Source organism: Plodia interpunctella, chromosome 28 (assembly GCF_027563975.2).
Source record: "Plodia interpunctella isolate USDA-ARS_2022_Savannah chromosome 28, ilPloInte3.2, whole genome shotgun sequence".
Lineage (NCBI taxonomy): Eukaryota > Metazoa > Arthropoda > Insecta > Lepidoptera > Pyralidae > Plodia > Plodia interpunctella.
This window is the reverse complement of record NC_071321.1, coordinates 3,307,653-3,333,309: the sequence shown is the minus strand read 5'-3', so window position 1 is coordinate 3,333,309 and position 25,657 is coordinate 3,307,653. Positions and strand designations below refer to the sequence as shown.

The following is a 25,657-nucleotide window of genomic DNA, read 5'->3' as shown; positions in this document are numbered from 1 at the left end:
AGTCGACCAAACGCAACGAATAACAAGCAACACAAGTGATCCAGGACACTACGGACAGATGGCACGACGGTCGACTCACTATGGACAGCTAACAAGCCTAGACCGTGCAGACAGTGCGTTTTTGATTTGAAGCATATATACAACTTTCAACATAACACCGTCTGTGCCGTGCAGTTCCCCAGGCGCAACACCTAGTCTGGCGGGAAGATCTTCCCTTTGTGGCGGTCGAGCATGTTAACCTAGCTCCCGCTACAATTACAAATATACATGAACTATATTTGAGAAAGAATTGTATATTTTAAGGTTATAAATTTGTATCTTTATGTTTTATTTGCTAAACATTTAAGAATGTAAACCGAAACAATCGTATAATACAATGGACAAACAATAAATCGTGAACGTCCTATAAATAGGACTGGTCAAAATCTATGGTCAGCAATAAATAAAACTATGTAGTGGTAATTAAATGAAATTATATTGACTTTTCCAAATTTGTTAATGAATTTATCAAAAATCACATACAAGCAATCGGCGGTAATATTTGTATCTGTCATTGTGTGAAAAAATATTTAAATCAAGAATAAAACAATGTCTTTCTTTTTTATCTGTGGCCAGTAAAACATTACCTAATCCTGGACAAGGACATTTTTAACGACGACGATTTCACGATTTACATAATTTTACAGAGAAATTCATGAAATACAACGAATACTACGGTCTGGACGTGCCTCCGATACAGGCGGTGTACTACTACTTGCTTCACATCACGCCGTCCCGCTTCCTCTATCACCTGTCCTGCTTCTTCCTGCACTGGATCCCGGCATATATTGTCGATGGTATTGCTGTGTTAATCGGGAAGAAACCCATGTGAGTTCTTTGTCAACATTATCATATTCCTAGCCTTCCTTATGTATGGTATTGTGTGTGGTTGAAAATGTCTGTAGGATTATCTATTTATCGAAATATGTCATGTCTATCTATCAGATCTTTTATTTTCGATGTGATTTAGTCCTTTTTTTATGTGGTGTGTTCTTTTTTATAATTTTCGTTCCGAATTGAATTTGATACTAAACTACTAGATTTTTACCATAATTGAATGTATTTATTCACAATAAATAGGATCTACAAAGACATTTATAACAATGATGTCTCTTTATACTTATTTAGCTAAAAATATCATGTAGATATCCTTTTAAGATAACACAATTTATTTGCGTATTTCGAGGTAGAATTACAATAAAAAATAAATATATATGTTTGTTACACAGGCTAAGAAAAGCGTACACGAAAATCTCAAAGTTCTCCGACGTCGTGTCCTACTTCGCCGTGCGCCAATGGAAATTCGAGAATATGAACACCCAAAACTTGTTCACAGAAATGTGTACCACAGACAAGGATTTGTTCAATTTCGATATGTCTTCGTTAAACTGGAGCGATTATTTCTTTAGCTACGTTAGAGGTATTAGAGTTTATTTGCTAAAAGACCCAATAGATACCGTCCCAGCTAGCATCAAGAAGCATTCGAAACTTAGATATTTACATTACACATTTTGCACCATTTTGTTTCTCGGTGTTTTGAGGTTATTATGGAGTCTCTTATATTTCTCTTATGCGTTAATTTTTAGGATGTTTTAGGATTGTAACTATAGAATTTAATCAAAAGTCAAATGTTACAATTAAAGTTAATAAACAAATATTTATATCAGAAGTTATAAGTACTAAAGGTTGTACAATTGCTATATTAGTACTATTTATAGAATGGATTATTTTGTGAGTAATTAAACTGGAAAAAAAGAAGATTTCCTTTCTTGTATTTTAGATGTGCATCAATTATACTTCGTACTAAAATAGTTTAATTTCAAGTTACTAGGTTTTATATTTGGGTTTCAATAAGTACAATATGTCTTTCAAATTTATCTCTCAATTCTTTCTACGTCTCACTTTTTTTTAGTCATTTGTTATATTTGTAAAAAGGACATAATTATGCTCATTGATGTATAATTCGGTTTTGCAATATGTGTGAAAACTGTTTAAGGTTATATTATTGAGATTCCGCTTTTAAATAATAATTTTGTGTCACAATGTGTAAATTAGTACTTACAGTGTAATTAAGCATATTATGTGATGGTATAAACATTAGTTAGGTGTAAGAAAAATAATTTTAAGAATTTCTCTCATTTGGGTATTCGTCTGCAACATTTTGCATGTTTGTCCTATCAGAAGGCCACTATTGGCCTTTGTTTTTGTCTACCATAAAGTACAAATTTTCTACTCAACAAATTTTGAACATAAGTCGTTATACATTTATCATAATAATTTGCATAGTACATACAACTTGGTATAAAAGTAATATATACTTGTTTTTTTTTTTTGTAAAATCATAAAAGATTTTTTAATATTTTGGCAGACATGTTTTATTTACAGTGTCATTGTAATTAATTTATAGAGGTTTTAATTATTCGCTGTATTATAAAAATATAAAATTAAATTATTAAAATATCGATGAAAATGCGGTATAAATGTATGATTTTGTGTGAAATATTATTTATCTACGGCATTATGTCTATGGCATCAACATTTTATTGTGATAAATAAATTATTGAATTTTTGCTCAGTACTTAAATAATAATTTAAGAAATTTATTTTGTTATAACATAATATATTTAGTCTTATAAATTTTTATTGAGATTTAGGGCGACTTCCCATTGCTCCGTCGTGCTCCGTTGTTGTTTTTGGCGTTTGACACTGACATGCGTTGACGTACGTCGAAACTTCGTACAATTTCCACGTTCTTCTGCGTTGATCCGTCGACGGATGTCAAAATGACGGATGACGATGCAGCGCGTACAAGCAATGGGAACACGGCCACAGATTTTTTTAGTTGCCATTTAAGTAAGATATTTAAATAAAAAAATATATTTACGTATTTCGTTTTCTTATGTATTTTGTAATTAATGACTAGCGCCATCTAGTTACAGACACATACACTCATAAATTCAAATAAGACTAATAATGTTCTTGACTGTACCATGAACGTTATGCCGGCTCCACACTGTCGTCGAACAGTTTGGCGAACTTTGTCGGATTCGGTATACATTGCTGGTTTTTCATTGCGGTAAATAAAATCACTCACGCAATGTTCACGCGTTCGCGTCGTCACGTGTCCGAGTTCGACGACAGTTGTGGAGCTGGCAATTGATGCCGACGCGTATGAATGTATGAACATTACGTAGTTGGTATAAGAGCTTTTATTTACCGCAATGAGAAACCAGCAATGTAGGTACATACAGAATACACTTTAATTACATAAAATAAAGTTATCTATCGCGTGGGCCGCATCGACCTGTCTGTTCGCGATAAAATCAAAAAGTGTAGTAGCTTTTAACTAAACAAAAACGTATCGACGCAACAACGGAGCAATGAGGCCGCTAAACCCACAGATATAAAAACATTACATTGATCATATATCTGTAACAAAAGCCCTAATTTTCGATATTTCAGCTTTCAACACCACCGTTAGTGTAATTCGTAGCTTTGGTAAATATCATTTAATTTAGAATATGACGTGAAAAAGTGCCTGTGAAGGTCTAATTTCTAAATAAATAATTTGATTTTGATTTTGTTACGCAAAAAAAACTCAAACACCTTTGTTTTCTTAAAAAAAAAACCAAAGATAACAAACCACTCTGTTGATCAATCCAATTTGTGGTTTGACTGACAACCATGACAGATGACTTTATATAGCATTTTTATTATAAGTTTTATATTATTTTACTCGAATACAATTGAAACTATGAAGAATATTAATTTGGCAACACATTTGTATTTAGATACTATTTTTCCATCGGGCACAGGTCTCATCTTCGTGTTCACTGTGAACAACTCAGCCGAAGATGATGCGAACGTTGAGCTATCAGGAGACAGATGCTGTCTCTCAATTGGTTCAGATAATAAATGTGATCTTTTAGAAGTCATTGGGACATGCATCGAAAGAATTCCTAGAGGTAATGTCTTTGTATTACATAAAGACGGTATTGATTACGTGGATTTATTAGCTAATGTGTTCCGTGGTTGGTTTTAGTGAATCTTATGAATGTTTCAGAAGATATGTGTTAAGATACTCTCAATAAGTAAACAATAAATATAAATAAATATATTGGGACAAATCACACAGATTGAGTTAGCCCCAAAGTAAGTTCTAGACTTGTGTCATGGGATACTAACTCAACGATACTATATTCTACCAACATCAAATACGTGGCCTGACTGCTACACTGGAGGTCCCGGGTTCGATCCTCGGTCAGGTCAACATAGAAATGATCACTTGGGGAGATCCCCAATCGGAAAAAAGAACCCCAGATGGGTTAGAGATGTCAATATTATGTTTATGTTATAGAATATAGTATCGTTGAGTTATTATCCCATAACACAAGTGTTCAACTTACTTTCGAGCTAACTTACTGTGATTTGTGGGGACAAATATATATATATATATATATATATATATATATATATATATATATATATATATATATATATATATATATATATATATATATATATATATATATATATATATATATATATATATATATATATATATATATATATATATATATATATATATATATATATATAGTGTATATAGGGATATACAATACTAGCTGTGTCCCGGGGCAGGAGCAATCCTGTGGGAACATCAGGACAAAAACCCGATACGTACTACCCGTACCCTATGTCCTCCGTACTTCAAACTACGTGTATGCAAAATTTTAAGAATATTGGTTGAGTAGGTAAGCGTGAGAGGTATCAAAATAATAAACAAACTTACTTTAGCATTTATAATATTAGTTAGGATTTACTTATATATTAGTGTCATGAAGTTTGTTTGACTGATGATGTCCGACCGATTTTGGTGCCAGCGACAACTTCAACGATTTTGAACTCGCTGGTGAACACCAGATCACATGTGGCTTGTGTAGCCAATCTTATTGCTAGGTCGTTAAGTTACTACCTATTCCAAAATAAAAACGGAGAACCTACTTTACTGATGTAACCTGTGTTATTTGTCCCTATTTATTGCAAAAACTTCGTGAAAAAAAAAGTAACAATCAAAATTATTTATTTTTTATTCAAGGTACAGCCAAAACTATGAGATTGGTCGCTCCAATATTGGACCCTTTCGAAAGAGTCGGTCATTGCTGGTTCAATCTGGATTCCAAATCTTCTAGAAAAAGAAAAAAAACTATGAGGAACCGACTAAAAATAAACTTTGACACAAAAATCGATAATAAAGACCAAGCTATGATTATACCTAGGAATGTTAGAAATTGTGATGAAATAGATGAAGACCCTTTGAATGATTGTCAGTTTGTTGATTGTGATACTTATTATAATGGAAAGAAACCGTATTTTAATAAGAAATCGAGAAAATGCACCGAAACGCCCGAATGTGTATATAACGACGATGAAACTCAAATGGTTTTGGATACAGTATCGAATAAATGTCTAGAAACGGATCTGAAGAAAGAGGACTTGGATTTCATTAAACATTTGATTGACATCAAACAGCGTACTTCAAAAGATATTATTATCATTAAAAACCCAAACACGGCCACTACTCATCGCACTTATAAACCCATCAAATATCATGGTACTACAAAATATAAGAATATCTTTAAATTACTCACGTTACCTACAGAGCAGACTGTGACACACAGAACAACGACAACAAAAGATTTAGCAGACTATCATATGAACGCTAAAGATAATCTAAATTTAGTGCTACACGAAGCATCAATTAAACTTACTTGTTTAAATAACTTATTCAAAAGACTTTCGGTTCATATTCTAGCATTTATAATTCTGGTACAGTGCTGTTGTATAGTTGCAATGATATGTCTCATCCCAAAACCCTGCACGTGTGCCAATAAGAAAGTTGTCAAAAATTTCCTAAACTATCGTCAAGATGTTTCTGTGACTACTCCTCTAATTGATACAAGTAATATGGATACAGAAACAACAAATTATACTAGTGAATCTAATGTAGATAAAAAGATACGCTGCTACAAAGCATGTCAGAAAGAAGTCAATGTACAAATGAGTTTGTCCGATGATATCCTATCAAAATGTATTACAAGAAGAGATTGGCACAGTAAACATCTAAAATATACACCTGATAAACACAAAACAAAGTCTGATATCTGTAAAATACAAGAGAAATCCGAACACGAAGATGATTCCAATGTAGCTGAGGAAAAAGTGAAAAATGTTGTTAACAACAAAGTGCTTATAAAAAAAGAAACTGACAGTAAAGAGAGAGAGAGGAAAAGCGCCCTACGCAAAAGTATATTTCGGAAACTTGAAACGAAGAGTGATTCGGGGGAGGGATCACCGAAATGCGGTTCTTCTGAAAAAGAGATCTCAAGCCATTTTTACACAGAGGAGCTTAAAGATTCGTTCACGTGCACTGACAATACCAAAATTTGTGAAGGTTTTAAACCAAACGATGCACAGAAACACGCGTATTCGATGTCCACGGAGAAGGGAGCTCAAGTTGAGTTTTCAAACGATTCTATCGACGATTTTCTGTCTGAGAGAGGAATGATATACGTAGCCGGAGATAACATGTCTAAATTCTCATTCTCATCGTCGTCTGAAGCGAAGCCTACGTCACATTCGACCGGAACAAGTAAGACGTCAAAAAACAATCTTGTGAAGAATATTTTCTCGATTTTCCGTAAGAATTCTAAAGTTGGCCCTCTATCGGATCCTGGTGCTAAAAAAAGCGGGTTGAACGTTGAATTACTACACATGTCCCATGCTTCAATATATTCTTCAAGTAATAATGGTTCAGAGTATTTCAGATGTTTAAAGAAAATGAAAGATTCTAGAACGTCTTTGTAATTTAGTTGTACTTTCATAGATTTATTGATTAGATAATTTTTATTTTAATTGCAACGGATGCTTTTTTTTTAAATTGATTCGACCGATTTTTTGCGTAGTCACACCATACCGTCCCATGGAAGTCGTGTGAAGCGGCTAAGAGACACAAAGCCTAGACAACTGATATGAAACAATAGCATTCCCAAGGAGGGTTGACGTCAAACAGGCGGCCGGTTGTAAAATCACAAACATTAGGTACATAAATGTTCATCTGTTTGATGTACCTATACTGTACTGACCTGTGCGAGCCTGATTCTCAAGCAAGCCGAAGATTTTATGCAAACGATTCTTGTGTTCGATTGAATGCAGAAATCTGTGAATGCAGAAACTATGTTAAAATCTTCAACTTCAACAGAGAAAATTATGTTCTATTGCATGAGAATTGGCCGCATGAGCATTTATTTTCAGTTTCTGTCTGTTCTAAGCTCGTTCCTATATTCGTCTGGATTGCACACACGACACAAGCCCACTGAGTATTGCCAATTTATTAAAAAAATAACTTACAACTACAATATTTTATTGTGAAATGCTATAAAATATAAATTTCGACATTTTATCGCATTGAAAAATAAATTCGATAATCAGTATTCTTCAATACTAACGTGGCAAAACATTTTCGAACAATATGAAATTATATTTTGTATTTTTACTTGTGATTTCTCTGGTATATGCTTTGCCTAGACCAGTAAGTAATTATAGTAATTATTTCCGTCTATCCCATTAGTCCTACGGACTTGTCCCATCATGGGACAACAAATCATAATCAAACCATTCAACCAACCATTAAATTGGGCCTTCACAGGCACTTTTTCACGTCATATTCTAAATTAAATAATATTTACCAAAGCTACGAACTATTAATATTTCGGAATGACCACTGCTGAGAAGAAATGCCGAAAGAAACCAGTGTTGATCCCTATCATGCCAAAAGGGCTTACTATTTTTTAAATATACTCGTATGAATTTATATATGAGACCACTGGGAACCTATATATGCCCTATATTGTTAGTTGACGTCCTTGGAGAAAAGGCTGACGGCTTCCAAAGGCACCTGCGCTTTGGAAGCCGGCAGTAGACTTAGTTTAAGTATTTTTTTGACGTCAATAAATGATGTATATCATCCTAAATTGAATTAAGAATTTTGAATTTGAATTTGAACACGCGAAGATCTCAACCGCGTCCTGTCCACCCACTAGCTTCACCCGTAGGTCCACGGGTAATTTCTGTTTATCCGTGCACCCACTGCAACCGTGTGAGTGTGGCGGGTAAAATATATTACGACATACTGATCGGTCACATGATATCAAGGTCGAAGCGATGATAGTTGTTTAAGATTCGAACCCAAGACTTTATCTAAACCACCATCTACGCGAATGTCCCATGCCGGCTATACACAAGAACAGTTCGCGGAACATCGGCGGATTTGGTATATACATCATTCTGTATATAATCATAAAAAACTACACAATGTTCGAGCATTCGCGTCGACATCTGATTTCGCCGATGGTGTGTTGCTGACATAAAAGTAGAATGAATAGAATAGTTTTGCAATTATATTGTATTAAATTTGACATCTGTAACTTTTATTTTAGCAAGATGACCCACCAGTAAGTTGATCGATTTATTTTTAACTAAATAGATATATAGATAAGAACTTTATTTGTTACTAATACCCTTGGCTTCGCGCGCAAGTAATTCTAAACAAGTTAAGTGCGAAAGTCTGTTTGTTTGTAACGTCTTCACGCTCTATCTATTCAACCAATCTTCTTAAAATTTTGCATACATGTAATTTGAAGTATGGAGAAGGACATTCATATAACTGTTCCCGTGGGAAATTAACGCGGACGAAGCCGCGGGCAATTGTATGACGCTTCGTGTTTATATGTAAAATGCCGAAGCCGTTTGCAAACGGACCAATCATACAGATTGCCTGAGACAAATACATTGTATAAAACAAAGTCGCTTTCTCCTGTCTCTATTTATAATAAATAATAATAAATATATTAGGACAAATCACACAGATTGAGTTAGCCCCAAAGTAAATTCGAGAATTGTGTTATGGGATATTAAATCAACGATACTATATGTTATAACAAATACATATATAGATAAACATCCAAGACCCGGGCCAATCAGAAAAAGATCATTTTCCATCATGACCCGACCAGGGATCGAACTCGGGAACTCTCGCTCCAGTGGCAAGAACCTTACCACTGCGCCATCGAGGTCGTCAATTTATGAACAACGGATTTTGATGCGGGGTTTCTAATTTGTTATGGCTTTAACCGAGCGAGTCGGGACGAAACGTTAGTTTGTAATAAACATTTTTGTATGAATTCACGTTTGAACGCGGCGTGTAGCGTTTCATTAGTGTCCTACATTGTTTTTTAATAAAGATTTTTTTTTAAAATTTAACATTTATAAAATGAACATTGTACCAGTACCTTACTTATGTATAAAATAGGATAATTAAATTGATTACTGTGTATGTGTAATACAATTTAATTAACACTAATGACAGCCCGCGGCGGAGTTCGAAACGCACGAGAAATTCACCAATTAACGAGACGAAATATATTGTAATGTCTTTGTATTCTGTCTACAGTTTTGCTTGTTCTGCGGACATGTTATTCAGCATAGTATATATTATATACATATAAATATATATATTATATACATACTCATTTAACACAACTTTGTTTGCATACAGCCCGAAGAAGGAGGTGTAAGTAGATTTTTTAAAATAAGATTTTTACAAGAAATATCATTTTTGGCACAAGATTTTAGTGTCCGCAAAAAAATTATATTATTGATAATTATTATTACTTGGGTCATAATAATTTATGTCGTGTGGATACACTTTTGATTAGGACCACTGGCATATCCCTCCGTGGACACCGTAAGAGGCGATTAGGGGTATAGACAGTGTCATAGTCTTGACAACAGCTACTGAATAATAGCATTGAAATATACACATGTTACTGTGAAAGCCCGTATACAGGTAAATCTTAGGTTTTTTCAGAAAATCTTAGGATTTACCGGCATGGGTTGGTAAATGTAAGGATTTATAAATAATTGACGATTTTTTTGGGCTTTTGCTATTAGAATTTAGTAAATGCTAGGTTTTGCTACTGACGACTGGTAAATGTTGGTTTTGGTAATAAAACAATGATTAATTCTTATTAATCATTTATTTTTCAGTCAAAACTTTACATATTTTTATGTAGATATCATAATTATGAGAGTAATTAATTAACTAAGTAATTAGGCAAATCCTTACCTATAATTTCATTTGGTAAGTATTTTTATTTATAAATGTTTTTATATTTTAAAGATAAAGTTATACCTTACCTTTAAAATAATTCTTAAATAGTAAAAAATAACAAAAGTAAAATTATTTTCTCAACATTTTTTGCCTTTGAAGCCTTTGATGTAAATCTTAGGATTTACCAAGTGAATGGTGATAAAAGTTAGAATCGCAAAATTGTTCGGACTTTTACCATTAAGAGTTGGCAAATCTTAGGTTTTACTGGAATATCTAAGGATTTACCGTAGTTCGTGCTTTTACAGTAACACATACATAACATTCCAAAGAGGGTTAACTGTAAAGCAGTAAAGACTGAACAAAACAGCCGATTATTAAAAACTGTAAACTTTATTTTTTACACTGTACAGTCAACATTTAGTTACTCCGAATGATCCTCTATGGCGCGGTAATAGCGACGATTTTGCAATGAACTTCATTGCAAAGGTGTAGGTAGATATCTGTTGACTATACCTGGCTTTTGTGACGTCACAGCCCCGAATGCAATAGGATACAAGCGAAGATGACAGAAATCACTACATAGTTTAAAACAAAGTTTAAAACAAAAATTAAGGCTGTCTATGTATCCCTAGATCTCTAAAACTAAGCAACGGATTTTAATGCGAGTTTATGTAATAGACAGTGTGATTCCTTGGGAAGGTTTAATAATGGTTATACCTGAGCGAAGCCGGGACGGGTCGCTAGTTTCTCAAATAAAAATAAAACTTAACTAATAAACTTGTTCCTGCGTTGGTGGAAAAAGCATTATTATAGATGTGGTCCACAGTTCCGAATGTACTACAAACTAATATTGTTAACATTTTGTGTTTGTATTTAGGATGCTCCTGCACCAGTAAGTTCTTATTCTTTATTATTCTTGTATTTTAACTCGTAACAAAATTAATTTACGCAGAATAAACCTGCTAATATACTGATGAAAAAAATATATGGTCTAGATTGCTATAGCTTTGTAGGGATTTACACTTGTGTAATATTTGTGAGTTGTAATTTCTTAATGTGTATTTCGGACAATATACCGGGACTTTCGTGAAATGCAGTCATTGGTTTCATTTGAACATCCTTCTCAATCAGAACTCTTAATTATAATTAACAATCGTACAATCTTGTTCTTATTTTTTTTTTTATTTTATCTCAATCTCCAATAGTTATTTAGTAAGATAACTTAAACAACTAAATATGATTATAAATTTATCTATCATACTGCTTGGTACTATTAATAATGTTGTGTTTACATTTAATTGGGTTGCATGATAGAACACCATATTGTAATGTTATTTTGAGTTTTTGTCATGTAACCTGTTGGTGTATCTAATAATAAATAAATAAATAAATAAATAAGCTCAGTGGTTAAGAGCACTGTCCCGGACAGACAGGACAATATCTGAAAAGTACAGAATTTGTGAAAATTCGTCTCGTTCGAAAATTTTGAAAATTAGTTAAAAGGCATTGTGTGAAATAGCAAAATCATTTTAATGCCTATTTCATATCATCTAAAAATTACAACAACCGGTCAAAATTAGTTACGATTGTTTTTTTTTTTTATAATTTACACTTTAACGTTTATTTTTAGCCCCCAGACGATGTAAGTAGTATTTTTAAACTAGATACGAACACAGACATAAGAATTACAAATGTAATGTACTTACATCTGTGCTACGAACTTTCATAGTCCTGATAAAGTTAAAACTGGGGTCCCGAAGCCGAAAAAATAATTGGTGACTTATCGGCACGCCTCTTCGAGACAACAGGTGACCGCAGAGCTGGCAGCTTCCTGGCTCAAATGATCAGCGTTATAATTCAAAGAGGAAAACGCTGCTAGCATTCTGGGCACTGTGTCTGGAGGAGACGTGTTACACGAAATTTTTAGCTTGTGGAATATTAAATTGTAACAAATGAATTGTAATTCTAAAGTAAATATTAAAAAAATAAATAAATAAAAATAGAGATGTTAATATTAGTTAAAAAATATTTTATTATCATTTCCTACAAAATGTCATTAAAGTACATTTTGCTGTAATTGTTGGATGAAATGAAACGCAACCAACCAGTAGTAGTATCTGTTTATCTATGACTGAATGTCTATTGCCATCTGTCACTTTGTAGCGTTCGTTTTGCCGCCAATAAAATTTCAAGTTGTCCGAAAATCACGAGTTTATTTTACCACAAAACTGCAATATTCCTACAGTAATACGACGATATTTTTAATGAATTATTATTATGTTTAGGGGGAACCCAAAGTAAGTTTTTTTGCACTTTCTTTCTTTATTTTGTGTTTAATATAGCATTTTATATAACTCAGTCATAATAGCATTATGACGCCGAAAAAAATCTTCAGATTTTCAAATTAATGAATAATTAGTTTAATGATAAGAACAATAATATATCAGTGTTATACAGGGTTACTGGTATCTAACGCATAACCTTCCAAAGGTACCTAAGGTACATAGAGACTAAGATATTTTGTTCTACGACTTTTTAGTTTTAATGTCGTTTCTATAAAATGTTAACTCTATGTTAGATTCCGCTACATAACGCTCCTGTACTGTCTCGTGTTGCTCGGCTATTACATAGAGTTAATATGTGTAGAATGGCAAATTAGATTGATTTTTTTTCTATGAAAAAAAAAACTACGTATCACGAAAAGTCGTTGAATAAAAATTGCTTGTTTTGATGTACCCGAGTAGTCTTTAGGAGGTTAGACGTTTGATACCAGTAACCCTGTATATAGTGTACTCAAGGACACATGAAAAAGTGCCTTCGCATTAATACAGACAGTAACAAAAGTGCCGATACCGATGAAGACACATTATTGTGCAAGCTTTGGATCACGTGGACATTTATAAAAATAAACACATATAATATGTATTTATTCGTTCCTTAGCCCGAAGGTGTAAGTATCGATCCTAACTGATATTATAAATGTGAAAGTAGGTTTGTTTGTTCGTTCGTTCGTTTGTTTGTTTGTTACCTTTTTTACTTTAATCTTTTTGAAATTTTGTATATGTAGTTCTAGGGTACGGAGAAGGACATAGGGGTAGGTACATTTTGTCACGGAAAAACAACTGCTCGCGGGCAAAGCTGTAGGTAAAAGCTAGTTTAAAATATTCCAATGCCTAATATTTCTTAGAATTACGTAACGATTTTTTTTTAACTCAACGATACTATATTTTATAACAAATACATATATAGATAAACATCCAACGCCCGGGCCAATCAGAAAAAGATCATTTTCCATCATGACCCGACCGGGGATCGAACCCGGGACCTCTCGGTTCAGAGGCAAGCACTTTGCCACTGCGCCACCGAGGTCGTCATAAATGGAAATAAACACATGAGAAAATTTGTTTCATTTATCGTTTAATATTTGAAATATCGATGATTTTTATGTTAATTCAAATTACATTTAGGAGGAAGGGGAAAAAACGGTATGTACTATATATAACATATGTCCCTTACACAATAGGCTAGTTGACAAATTTGATGACTATTCGAAGGCCCATAAATTAATAGAATCAGTGAAACAATTATTGTGACAATGCTTTCAAAGACATATGACAAAAATAAAATCACACATTTTTGGACTCGTCCAAGCACTCACGACACGAACAAGTGACGTCACAACGCGCTAAAATGTTCGCTAAGAAAGATGTGTTTGTTCGACAGCTACATTAAATATTACATTTATGGTGATGACTTCTTAATAAAAATTGTTACAAAATTTTAGTTTTTTATAAAGGCTGAGTTATGTTTTTATAATTTCATACTTTTTGGAAATGAACTTTCCAACCAACTTACAATCTTCGCAAAATCCAGCTGAATTGTTACAGTCTATGAATTATTATAATATCCTAATATGTATAAGTAAAAGTTGAGGAGTTCTCTCGGTGGGAGCCGATCCTGGGTGCCCCATTAGGTCATTCTTATCATTAACGTTGTCATGAAAATTGAAGTGACATGGAAAATTTCAGCTCGGTAAGACAAGAAAATAGGTGAAATTCAACTAACAAGATTTGATTACAGACAGACAGACATCGGGAGAGTCGGTGAAACTACATAAAAATTGATAATCATATAATATTGTTTTTTTTTTAGCCCGAAGATGGCGGCGCCGATGCGGGTGTAAGTGGAAAATTCTTACAAATTGTGACATATAAAGAAAATTAGTTCATAATGTTATATATCAAGTTTTTAATATTATGTAATCAATCTGAACCAAAAAAAAACGGAATTAACATGGTAAATGATGTAACAGACAATATAACGACCAACACGTCTCGCCTTCAAGATGACGTGTAAATTTAATTATTAATGCCTAATTATAACACAATATATAGCCCTTCTCCCATTGCAGCGCCCGTCAGGGTCCTTAATTGTTACTATTTATTGTAAACAAAGACCTGTATGACATTAAGGAAGCTATAATAACAAATTTATCATCTTATTGAGCTTTAATAATATCTCTTCTTCATCTTCTTGACCTTATCCCACTCATGTGGGTTCGGCACAGTATGTAAGTTCCTTCCATTTTGTTCTGTCTTTTGCCATATCCATTAATACTCCTTTCCTGTTCAAATTCAAATTCAAAATTCAAATTCAAATCATTTATTCAGAAATTAGACCTTCACAGGCACTTTTTCTCGTATACAATATTTATAGTTATTTCTCACAAGCTACAAACTACTGGCATTTCGGAACGACCACTGCTGAGAAGAAATGCTGAAAGAAACTCATTTGAACAGTGTTGGTCCCTATCGTGCCAGATCGGCTTACCATTATTGTTTCTTACAATGTTTTTTTTCCTTTTTAATAATATATAAAAGTACATAATGTACATAGTCAAAAGGTATATCAAAACAGGTTATGATTGTGATCCGAGTGCTGATTATAATATATATATTCATACATATATCATACACATATCCTTGACACACTCCATCCATTTCTTCTCAGGTCTTCCTCTATTCCTGGAACCCTTTACTTCCATCTTTTATGCCCTTTGAGTGACGTGATTTTCATCTCTTCTTAAAATATGCCCGTATCGCCGTAGTATGCCGTGAGTTTTTGTAACATACATGTTATTAATTGATGTTATTCTTTTAGGGTGAACCTAAAGTGAGTAATTGTTTCTATTATTATTGTATCTCCTTTTGGGATTCACGGCACATAGTCCGGTCCTTTGAGAGGCTTGCGTGGGGATATGGATCCAACACGTAGAGGCCCTTTGGAGAATTTTGATGTTGTGTAGGTCTCCCGCCAAAACCCGCTCGCGGATATACCAATAAAATGATATGTCCATGAGCAGGTCTCGGCGGGAATGTGAACTATTGCAGAATAATGGATAGAAGTACTGGTCTATAGAATGAAATTTGGATGGACTGAGAATGGGCTATTGCAAAGAGTTCGGTCACCTACCATAATCATGATAACTGACTATTCAGTGGCAGGTGGTGACTCGCCGCTCACTGGATGGGCCCCTCAAATCAGTCGCCGTGATTGGCGACAAAGGGGCAACATTGACGTGAGCGGCTATGGGTGTAGACTCACCTCGTCTGCGAGGCGTGAAATCGTGGTGATCCAGTCAGACGCCCCCGGCGTTATGACATTTTACACTTCCACCCTTCGAGCATATAGCTCTCGCGACTCCACTCTGGCCGGCCGGTGAAGGCAAGCCAGAGGTAGGGGTCCTGTTACCTCTTGGTTTCCACTCCGACCTTGGGGAAGGGAGGCGGAGGTGAGGAACAGGGGCCTCCCCTGGGAGCACTCAGGTCCGTGGGGTCGCTACTCCCCAACAGCTCGCCACAAGCCGCCCTGCGGGCCTATTATTATTATAATTTACATTTAATGTTCTCTTTTTACGGTGGGACGCAAATAGATTCTGGACGTGCCCTACAGTTTCGAATAATTATTTTTTTTATAGCCTGAAGGTGAAGGCGGAGATGTAAGCATTTTTCACATCAATATGATTGCCATTTTTAAAATAATATTTTTGGATAAAGTTAGACCATACTAATATTATAAAGAGAAAATATGTGTATTTTTGTTTGTAATGAATAAACTCCAAAATTAATGGGCCGATTTTGATGAAACTTGGCACAGATTTAGAAGAAACATTCAGGCTACTTTTTTATTATGTATTTAACCCGAGCGAAGCCGCGGCAAGCAGTTGGTTTGTCTATAAAGAGTAAAAACGGACTTTTAACAAACTAATTGATTTTTGTAATTGCAGTACCACATAGAATTGTTAAGATTTATTTATAAATACCTAGATGTCACTTTAACACTGAGTTTAATAAACCCAGTGTTAAAGTGTATACAGAGAGCACCTGCCCTAGTACATAGCCATCTAATTTATCGTCTATTTTTGCATAGATCGTAGCGTTAATAATAATGGTTGACGCAATTAATGAAAGTCGCCTTGGTAAACGTCTGCTAGACCACGGACAAGAGTGACACTATAGTCGACTTTACTGTCGATAATTACGTGTTTGATCAGTTTTTTAATTGATAATTAATGATCGTTTATGTTTGTTGTTCAGGACGCCGAAAAAGTGAGTAACGTAAATGTTAAATGATTGACAAATGATTTCAATAATTGCTTCGAATTTAAAAAGCAACGGAGACTGTTCAGTTGTGTTGTGTCTGATTATGTTCTGTTTTCGTATTCAATGGTTGATTACATGAAATCAATAGGATATTATTTTAATTTTCTGTGATATTACCTATATAATTTTCTTTAATATCCTCTTTATTTATTTATATTTGCATACCTATATTCGGTAAAACATGTAGGTTTAATTCATTTTGACACCTATTTGTATATTTGTACTCATGTTTTTGGCAAATAAATGTTTTCTTTCATTCTTTATCGTAATAATTGATTTAAAAAAAGTTATTTAAATAAGTTCAAATAGACAGACTGTATATATAATATGGTGATATAATTTTCTTTTGTATTTTAGCCTGTAAGTAACAATTCTTCTAAAATTGATTTGTTTGTAGAAATGATCATAACATAATGGAATAGAAGCCTTCGATGACAGATTTTTCTATAAAAATATAAATATTTTTATAACAAATCTGAAACTTGCAAAGGAAATGTACCTTTTGCCTATCCATTTTATTTATTTGTTAAATGTAATGCTCATTTATTCCCACGCCTTTGTGATGTTGTGGTAAGAAATCATCGGGATAATATAGACTATGTTTACACCCTTCTAAACGGCGTCACTCAGTAACAGTATTGTATGTATGGCACCTAAAATTTATAACAAAATTCCACAACAAATTAAAGATCAGAATTTAAATTTATTTAAAAAGCACCTCAGGTCCTTGCTGATTGATAAATGTCATTATAATTTGAACGATTTTTTTAATGATAGATTTAGATAAAAATTTAGTAAATTTAGTTACTTTTATTTATTCGATTTTGTTTTGTGGGACTATAGCATGCTCTTCGTTTAAATTTGCATACCCGTGGACGGTGAAACTTGTAGGATTAAGCTTTTCTTTTAACACCACATTGTAAAAAAAAATGTAAGCTTATGTTTTTGCAAATAAATAATCTTTGTCTATTGAAAATCGGAATCAACATCGTCACTTTAGTAGTCGGATTAAATTAGCGCAGTGTATATCCACCATTAATATTTTAGATGTGACTTACAGTTGCAGCCGCAGAATACGGGCCGAGACAATTATTTAAAGATTTATTTATATCAATATGTACTAATTAAATGTAATGAAATTGATATTTATAATTTTAGAAAGAGGGCGAGGGGGTAAGTTTATTTCAATTTATTATATATTTTTATTATTTTCTTCGACGAGAATAAAATCTTCTCTTTTCGGCGTGCAAAGTATGAAGTTTGTACGAGTACTTAGAGCATCTATTGGTCTATGGAAGAATATAGTTTTATAAATATTCTTTTATTACAGAATATAATCTAGATATACAGATTTTGTAAACACAATAATGATCGTATTGTCAATTTAATTATATTTCAGGCTGATGCTGAAAAAGTGAGTGTTTTTACGTTTACCTATTAAATTACTGCACAGAAGCCCTTTTGGTCTCCAATTAGTTTTATAAGTAAAAATGTGTAAAATTTTAGAAACACAAGGTAACGAGTGTTAAGACACTCGTTACCTAGTGTTTTTATAAAATTTTACAAATTATAGCATTGCCATACAAATTGACAATGCAACTAAGTAGTTTAGAGGAATTCGTGTAAAACTTTACATTTTAATTATTGAAATAAATAAATAACTTAAAGTTTTTTCGTAATTATTATTATTATTATTATTCAACGATGTCATTCACATTTTTAGCCAGCCGAAGAAAAGGTAAGTCATGTTTATATTTCGACGATTTGCGTCACACGTAATTCAAAATAATTTTTGATTTCGATCTTATTCAGTTATTCCTCAGCTATCGTACTACATATAGTTAACTCAAACTCAAATTATTAAAACAATATTATCTTGACTAGCTTAAGTTCTTCTTAAACGAATTATCTCAAAGTATATAATTAATTCTATTTAGCCTGAAGAAGATGTAAGCAAACTTTTTATTACTTTGTGTAAAACACCAATTAATTTCTATTTTACTTGATATGGCAATGTTAAGCACTGACAAAAATTTACTGAAAATAAATGACATTGTGTATTCAGAACGGTGGGACTTATATAAAAAGGTTAAGTCATACAGTCTTTTAAATTTCATTTCGACTGAGCATGTAGATAAATTAATGTCAATGTATAAGAAATCGCCCTGTATTTGTATCCCGCCCTATCTTCGTAGGTATATGCAATGACCAGTTTTAATACTTACTATACGTTGTCTTAGTAATTACCCTCTCATTTTAAGATGTCACAAGCTTAAATGTCAATTCCCAGCTGTTTGTAATGGCCGTAGCTCTTCATATTCAACTTACAACTAAAAAACGAAGAAACGTTTTATGATTTTTTAACCATCGTTTCGTAGATGTTAATACCATGGAATTGGTACGTTACTAATTAAAGAATAAATAAAATAAATAAATATATTAGGGATAAATCACACAGATTGAGCTAGCCCCAAAGTAAGTTCGAGACTTGTGTTATGGGATACTAACTCAACGATACTATATTTTATAACAAATACATATATAGATAAACATCCAAGACCCGGGCCAATTAGAAAAAGATCAATTTCCATCATGACCCGACCGGGGTTCGAACCCTCTCGGTTCAGTGGCAAGAACTTCATCACTACGCCACCGAGGTCGTCAAAGAAATACCTACTTAATGGTTAATACCATTATATATTACATAATGGTGTTAACCATGGAATACCAAAGAAGTACTTACTAATTCCTTGGTTAATACCATTATATATTTTTTCGTCTACCAAAGAGGGTTGTTGTCAGGCAGGCGGCCGGTAGTAAAATAACAGAATCTTCAAAATTTAAAGGTAATTTTTTACCCTGACTATGGGGATCACGACGTCACAGTCCCGGGTCATAGAAAGAGATTATTTTATCGTAAAAGTATAAATTTTTTATAAAATGTTTTTGTGACAGTGTGATGATAGTAAAATATAATTAACCTACCATACATATTATTATATAATGCTAATGTTATTTGAAATATATTATTTAATAATTCAATGTAATATTTTTAAGGATGCCAAGGATGAAGTGAGTATAAATATTATATGATATTTTATTAGTGAATGTTAAAAAAATAAATAAATAAGAAATAAATATATTACGACAAATCACACAGATTGAGTTGGTCCCAAAGTAAGTTCGAGACATATATTATATATAAGACATCCAAGAACCGGGCCAAACAGAAAAAGATAATTTTCCACCATGACCGAGGATTGAACCGAGACCTCTAGGTTCAATGGCAAGCACCTCGGTGGCCTAGTGGTAGAGACCACTGCGCCATCTAGGTTGTAAAGGGGAAAAAACATGTTTAGTACTTTAGTTATTTTTTTAAAATTCGATATAAAAATTATGTTAATTGTATGTTTTTTTGTTTCTCAGGTAAAAGAAGAGGAAAATGTAAGGGGGTTTTTAAATCTCGGTATCTAATTAAATTAAGAAACGGATTCAACGGAATCCGTTTCTTAATTTAATTAGATACCTAAGTAATAAATATATGTTAAACTATAGTTTTACATACGTATATTTTACTAGTTGCGCCTCAGGGCTTCGCTCCCGTGGGATTTTCGAGACAAAAAATACCCTATGTCCATCTCCGTGCTTCAAACTATACGTGTAGGTATGGAAATTTCAAGAAGCTTGAGCAAGTAAAGCGTGAAGAGGTAACAAACAAACTTACTTTCGCATTTATAATATTAAGTATTATGTAGGTATATTGTTTGCAATATAATGTATATATTATTTACATTTTCATTGTTTTATTTTACACAAGATTTATAGTATTATAGTTCTTTTAAATCCGAACTTAGTATTTTCGAATTAATGTTTCGATTTTTTTGTTTTTCAGAAAGAAGAAGAAAAGAAAGTAAGTGGGTATTTAAAGCCCGCTTTGAATCCGTTTCTTAATTGAATTACCAAATTAATAAAAAAAATTAAATGTGATTACCAAAGTAATAAAAATTATATACGTAAAAATATTTAAAATATTAAACCAACTTTTACGTTCATTTAGTTTTTCCGAAGTAGATTCATAAAGTTTTTGACAACATAAAAATGTAATTATTGCCAAATACTTTTAACAAAATTTATGTACTTGATTTTGTTTAGGAAGAAGAAGTAAGTATCGATTTTTTTTATTAATTTTTACACAGGTATATATAGTTTTCTTAAATAAAATCTATCCAAGTTAGTGCACTGCCAAGCTGTTTCTTCGCAGGAGATGATTGCCTCGCTATTCTACACGGCAATGCATCCAGTGTTCTTGGCAACAATACCTCACGGATTTATTTAAATTTTGTATTAAGTTCATTTTAATTTTGCTTAGTAATTATTTTTACAATTTTATTTAGCCCGAAGAAGTAAGTGGCAACAATTTTTCACGACAAGTGCAAATTGTACCTATATTTGTTTTATTTTTTAAAATACATAATGCAGGTATTATCTGTATCTAATTTGTTTTAGTGGGTTTTGGTTAATAAAATTTTGCATAGCTGTTATGCTTATTTCCAATTTATCGGTGTGTGTACTGTTTGTTTGTAAATGCTTTAATGCACAAAGAAAACACGTACGAATGTAAATATACATGGATTTTATACATATATTTTACTTCATAATCCATGTTGAACCGATTCTTGCAAATTAATTTCAGGAAAAGAAGGACGAAAAAGAAGCAAAGGAAGAAGAAAAGGAAGAGAAGGCAGAAGTATGTTGATTTTCTTAAACCTGTTTAAGACGCCCGCCTGTGGATCGAAAGGTCCCAGGTTCGAATCCTACTCGTGCCACATGAGCTGTATACCAATCTCTCATACCTATATAATAATTTTCATTGCTTCCGGTGAAGGAAAACATCGTGAAACCTCCGCACTGGTTGATTATTAACTTGTGTGTGAAATGGAGAAGGCAATGGCAAACCACTCCATTAATAATGCCAAGAAAGTTGTTGTCTGTGTTTCATTTTACGGAATGGCCACGATCCTCAGTCTTGAAGAAGTTCATTCCATTCGGGCATTCCTGCACATCTTTACATAGATAATAATTTACATTATAATATTAGGCAATACCTTTTTCAACAAAAATTGCGTGCACCTTGCAAATCCACCCAACCACTAGAATTTTTTTTTAAGTTTTTACTTAACTTGTTAATTTATTATTGTTTTATTTTATATTTCAGGATAAAGTAATTTCTTTTTTATTTTTAAAATCTTTTAAAAGTTAGTCAATTATTTACTTATTTATTACAAGTTTGCACTAAACTTTTTATTGGTAAATTTTATATTTCAAGATAAAGTAATTTCTTTTTTATTATAAATATTAACATGGTTACTTAATTGTCAAATATGTTTGTAGTATACAGGACAGGACACATATATAAAATGTACATAACAGACACATGTAATGTGTCACTGACTTATATATATATGTATAGAATACAATAATTCAAAAGTAATTAATTTTTAATTTTAAACAATTATATAGTTGATTAATTATTTATTATAAATTTGAAATTAAGTACTTAATTTATTGTTGGTATTTCTATTTCAGGAGAAAGTAATTTCTTATTTTATATTAATTAGTTTTATTTTAAATAATTATGTAGTTAGTTAATTAATTAGTTAAGTTAGCTAATACTTGGCTGCTTATTTTATTATTGGAAAATTTTCTATTTCAGGACAAAGTAATAAGTTCTTTTTTTTTAATATTTACACAGGGTTATTTTTAAAACACCAAGCTCGCAGACATGATGTCAGCTTTCTTGTACTACGAGATTTCTCGTGTTGTAGAAGTAATCCTGTATAGTTAGTTGAGAATTTCGTTTTTTATTAAGTTTGTACGTAGCTGTTTAATACATTGTTCGTAAATTTTCTATTTCAGGATAAAGTAATTTACTTTTTATTTTTAAATAATTATATAGTTAGTATATTTAGTTATTTATTATAAGTTTGAAATTAAGCACTTAATTTATTGTTGGTATTTATATTTCAGGATAAAGTAATTTCTTTTTATACTAATTAATTAATTAGATAGTTATTTGGTTAATTATTTATTTTATATTTAAACTTAGCTACTTAATTTATTGTTGGAAAATTCTCTATTTCAGGATAAAGTAATTTCTTTTTTTAAAAATTAATTTATCGACATAAAAATTGTTTTACAAAGAAAAGTAGGCAACAGATTATAATGAAAAATACTCCATTGACAAGAACCTCGTTCATAAACTAATTGATTGTGACGATCTATACTATTTTATATCTATAATAAACTATCTATACTTAACTATATTATATCTATAGTAATATATATTAAGACGTTTAGGGTGATAAATGGGTGATAATGAAAATACCTCCAGAAATAAATTGAAAAAATCTTATTATTTATAAAATTTTGTTTTTCCAAGTTAAAACATATATCTGAACAAATGTATGTATTATGGTTCTTTAATGAATATACTGGCTTTTAATTAATTATTATTATTTTTTTTTATTATTATTTTTAGACCGTTAAAGTGAATGTAAGTACTTACTAAATATAATATATATATATATATATATATATATATATATATATATATATATATATATATATATATATATATATATATATATATATATATTTAAATTTTTTATTTTAATTATGTGTTTATTATTACAGATGACGGTATGTAAATATTTTTATTTTATATTAAATTCTGCAACTAATTTATTATTTTAGCATAAATAACTAATTTGTGGATAAAATCTGATTTTAGCTCGGTGTGAGTAGGCTTTTGATTTTATATATTATATATTATATTTTAGATTTTATATATTCGCAACACTATTAATTGTGTATCAAATATTTTGTACTGTTTATGAGACGTGTGGTGTAAGGAGGTTTTAATTATTTTCAGCCGGAAGATGTGCGTAATGTATTCATTATTATAAATATTTATTTTCTAATAATAGTCATAGTTATTTGTGGTATTTTTTTTATAACCAAATATGTAATTGTTGATACCTTTGTTTATTTTATTATAATTTCTTTTTTTCAGACCAGTACAGTAAGGGTTTACTTTTGCATTGATAAAATATATATTTTTTTTAAATATATTGAATAATATCTATATATTAAATAACATACATTTCTACAGCCAGTGGTAAGATATTTTTTTTTATTTTTCATTAATAAATTGTTTCAAATAATAATATACTTATATATGTTACAAAATTCTAATATATTATTATTATTATTTTAGAACATTGTAAGTATGACATTTGATTTTTTTTTTAATAATTAAATTTTTCAAAATTATTTATAAGTTATTTCATTTTATTTTTTTATATTTTTCCCAGGTCACGGTATGTTTAAAAAAAATCATATTCATATGATGTTCTATATATTGAAATTATCAAGAATTCAGTTATTGTCTAATTTACATTAAATTAATATGTTTCCCTCCACAGGATCGGTATGTAAGTATTGTTTTTTTTATGTCCATGGGTTCCGCACATAACATATAACGTATGCTGTTAACTTTTAAACATATTGTTACATACACTTCAATTAGTAATTTTATATTTGTAATTGCATTGACTAAATATTTAATTTTTGTTTTTTTTTTCATATCTCGCTGTCGACGCCGACTTGAAAAAAATACAGTAAGTTCCTAATTTCACTTGGTCTTTGAAAGCGGTGGTTAAATTAGCTATAGTTAGTTATTTCGTTAATAAATTATATTTTTTATCGACATAGTATACAGGGTGACTGGTGTCTAATAGTGTGCATAGAGACTAACATCTTTTGTTCTACGACTTTTGTCTAAACGTAATAAATACAAAAGTTTTCCTTTTTTAAAACGACGCTTCATAACGCTACTGTACTGTCTCGTGTTGCTCGGCTATTACATAAAGTTAAGATGTGTAGAATCGCAAATTAGATTTATTATTTATGTTAAAAAAAAACTACGAATCACGAAAAGTCGTAGAATAAAAGTTGCTTGTTTTGATGTACCCAAGAAAGTTTCGCATTTGATACCAGTAACCCTGTATATAAATATCACAAAAAGGGGATTTTTGGAAATTGGAAGGGAAGGGAATTTGGAAGGGAAAGGATTACCGTGACAAATAAAAACGTATTGTCATAAATAAAATAAATAAATAAATATTGTTGTAAATACAAATACAAAAAACACACACACAAAACATCCACCAGTCACTGCTGCCCAGTTCCGTGTGAGACTGCGCAACAGCGACCCATGTACAGTCCAGTCTGCTGGCCACCATACTCAGAATGCTGTTGGTTTACACGTCGCGTACATCATATGAGAAGGAAGAAAGAGACAGAATGTGGACGTTAGTAACGTGCTAGGTATTTTCATGTTTCGAGCGAGGACTTCAGTCTATAAATTGTTTTACGTTTGTTTTGTCTTTGTTTTACGTTTAAATAGTGATAAAAGTTTTAAATTAACAATTTTCACGCAATTTTAATTTTCTATTCTTCTATTTACAGAACAGGGTGTAAGTATAAATATTTTTATATATTTTTTTCTTTTGTAAGTGAAATTATGAAACGGGGCTAAGCGGCCTCTGGTCGGATATGAGACAACACTGTTACTAAATTAAATTGCTTAACGTTATTAGTACGTACGTGAAGCAATTTAATTTTAATAATTAATGATAATGCAATAACATAGACCTTAAGACAACCTGTTACTAACTTTATAAGGGAAACCGAAATAAATGATTATATATTTATTGATCATTAT

General features: G+C 31.7%; 2 protein-coding genes and 2 long non-coding RNA genes across 5 annotated transcripts in view; all 4 read left to right on the top strand.

Moving 5' to 3' along the window:
* LOC128681693 (fatty acyl-CoA reductase wat-like) overlaps positions 1 to 2,922 on the top strand; it is a 36,592-nt gene extending 33,670 nt beyond the window's left edge. For both annotated transcript variants that reach the window (XM_053765799.1, XM_053765800.2), the window contains exons 10-11: positions 687 to 867; positions 1,269 to 2,922. In XM_053765799.1, coding sequence (XP_053621774.1) covers positions 687 to 867; positions 1,269 to 1,635 — 548 coding nt within the window. In that variant the 3' untranslated portion in view covers positions 1,636 to 2,922. The remainder of the gene's footprint in view (positions 1 to 686; positions 868 to 1,268) is intronic.
* Positions 2,923 to 3,681: 759 nt separating this feature from the next.
* On the top strand, positions 3,682 to 12,414 carry LOC128681691 (uncharacterized). The gene is made up of 6 exons (XM_053765794.1): positions 3,682 to 4,004; positions 5,138 to 7,630; positions 8,538 to 8,552; positions 9,656 to 9,670; positions 11,088 to 11,102; positions 11,841 to 12,414. The coding sequence occupies exons 1-2, from the start codon at positions 3,731 to 3,733 to the stop codon at positions 6,904 to 6,906; spliced, it is 2,043 nt and encodes a 680-aa protein (XP_053621769.1). The 5' UTR covers positions 3,682 to 3,730; the 3' UTR covers positions 6,907 to 7,630; positions 8,538 to 8,552; positions 9,656 to 9,670; positions 11,088 to 11,102; positions 11,841 to 12,414.
* Positions 12,415 to 13,677: 1,263 nt separating this feature from the next.
* Positions 13,678 to 16,036, top strand: LOC135309996 (uncharacterized). The gene is made up of 3 exons (XR_010370273.1): positions 13,678 to 13,695; positions 14,363 to 14,389; positions 15,371 to 16,036. It is a non-coding gene; the product is annotated as an uncharacterized LOC135309996 (long non-coding RNA).
* Positions 16,037 to 18,029: 1,993 nt separating this feature from the next.
* On the top strand, positions 18,030 to 23,419 carry LOC128681694 (uncharacterized). Its single transcript, XR_010370276.1, has 9 exons — positions 18,030 to 18,045; positions 18,272 to 18,286; positions 18,596 to 18,610; positions 18,810 to 18,821; positions 19,930 to 19,944; positions 20,299 to 20,316; positions 20,765 to 20,782; positions 21,025 to 21,619; positions 22,088 to 23,419. It is a non-coding gene; the product is annotated as an uncharacterized LOC128681694 (long non-coding RNA).
* Positions 23,420 to 25,657: the final 2,238 nt, after the last annotated feature.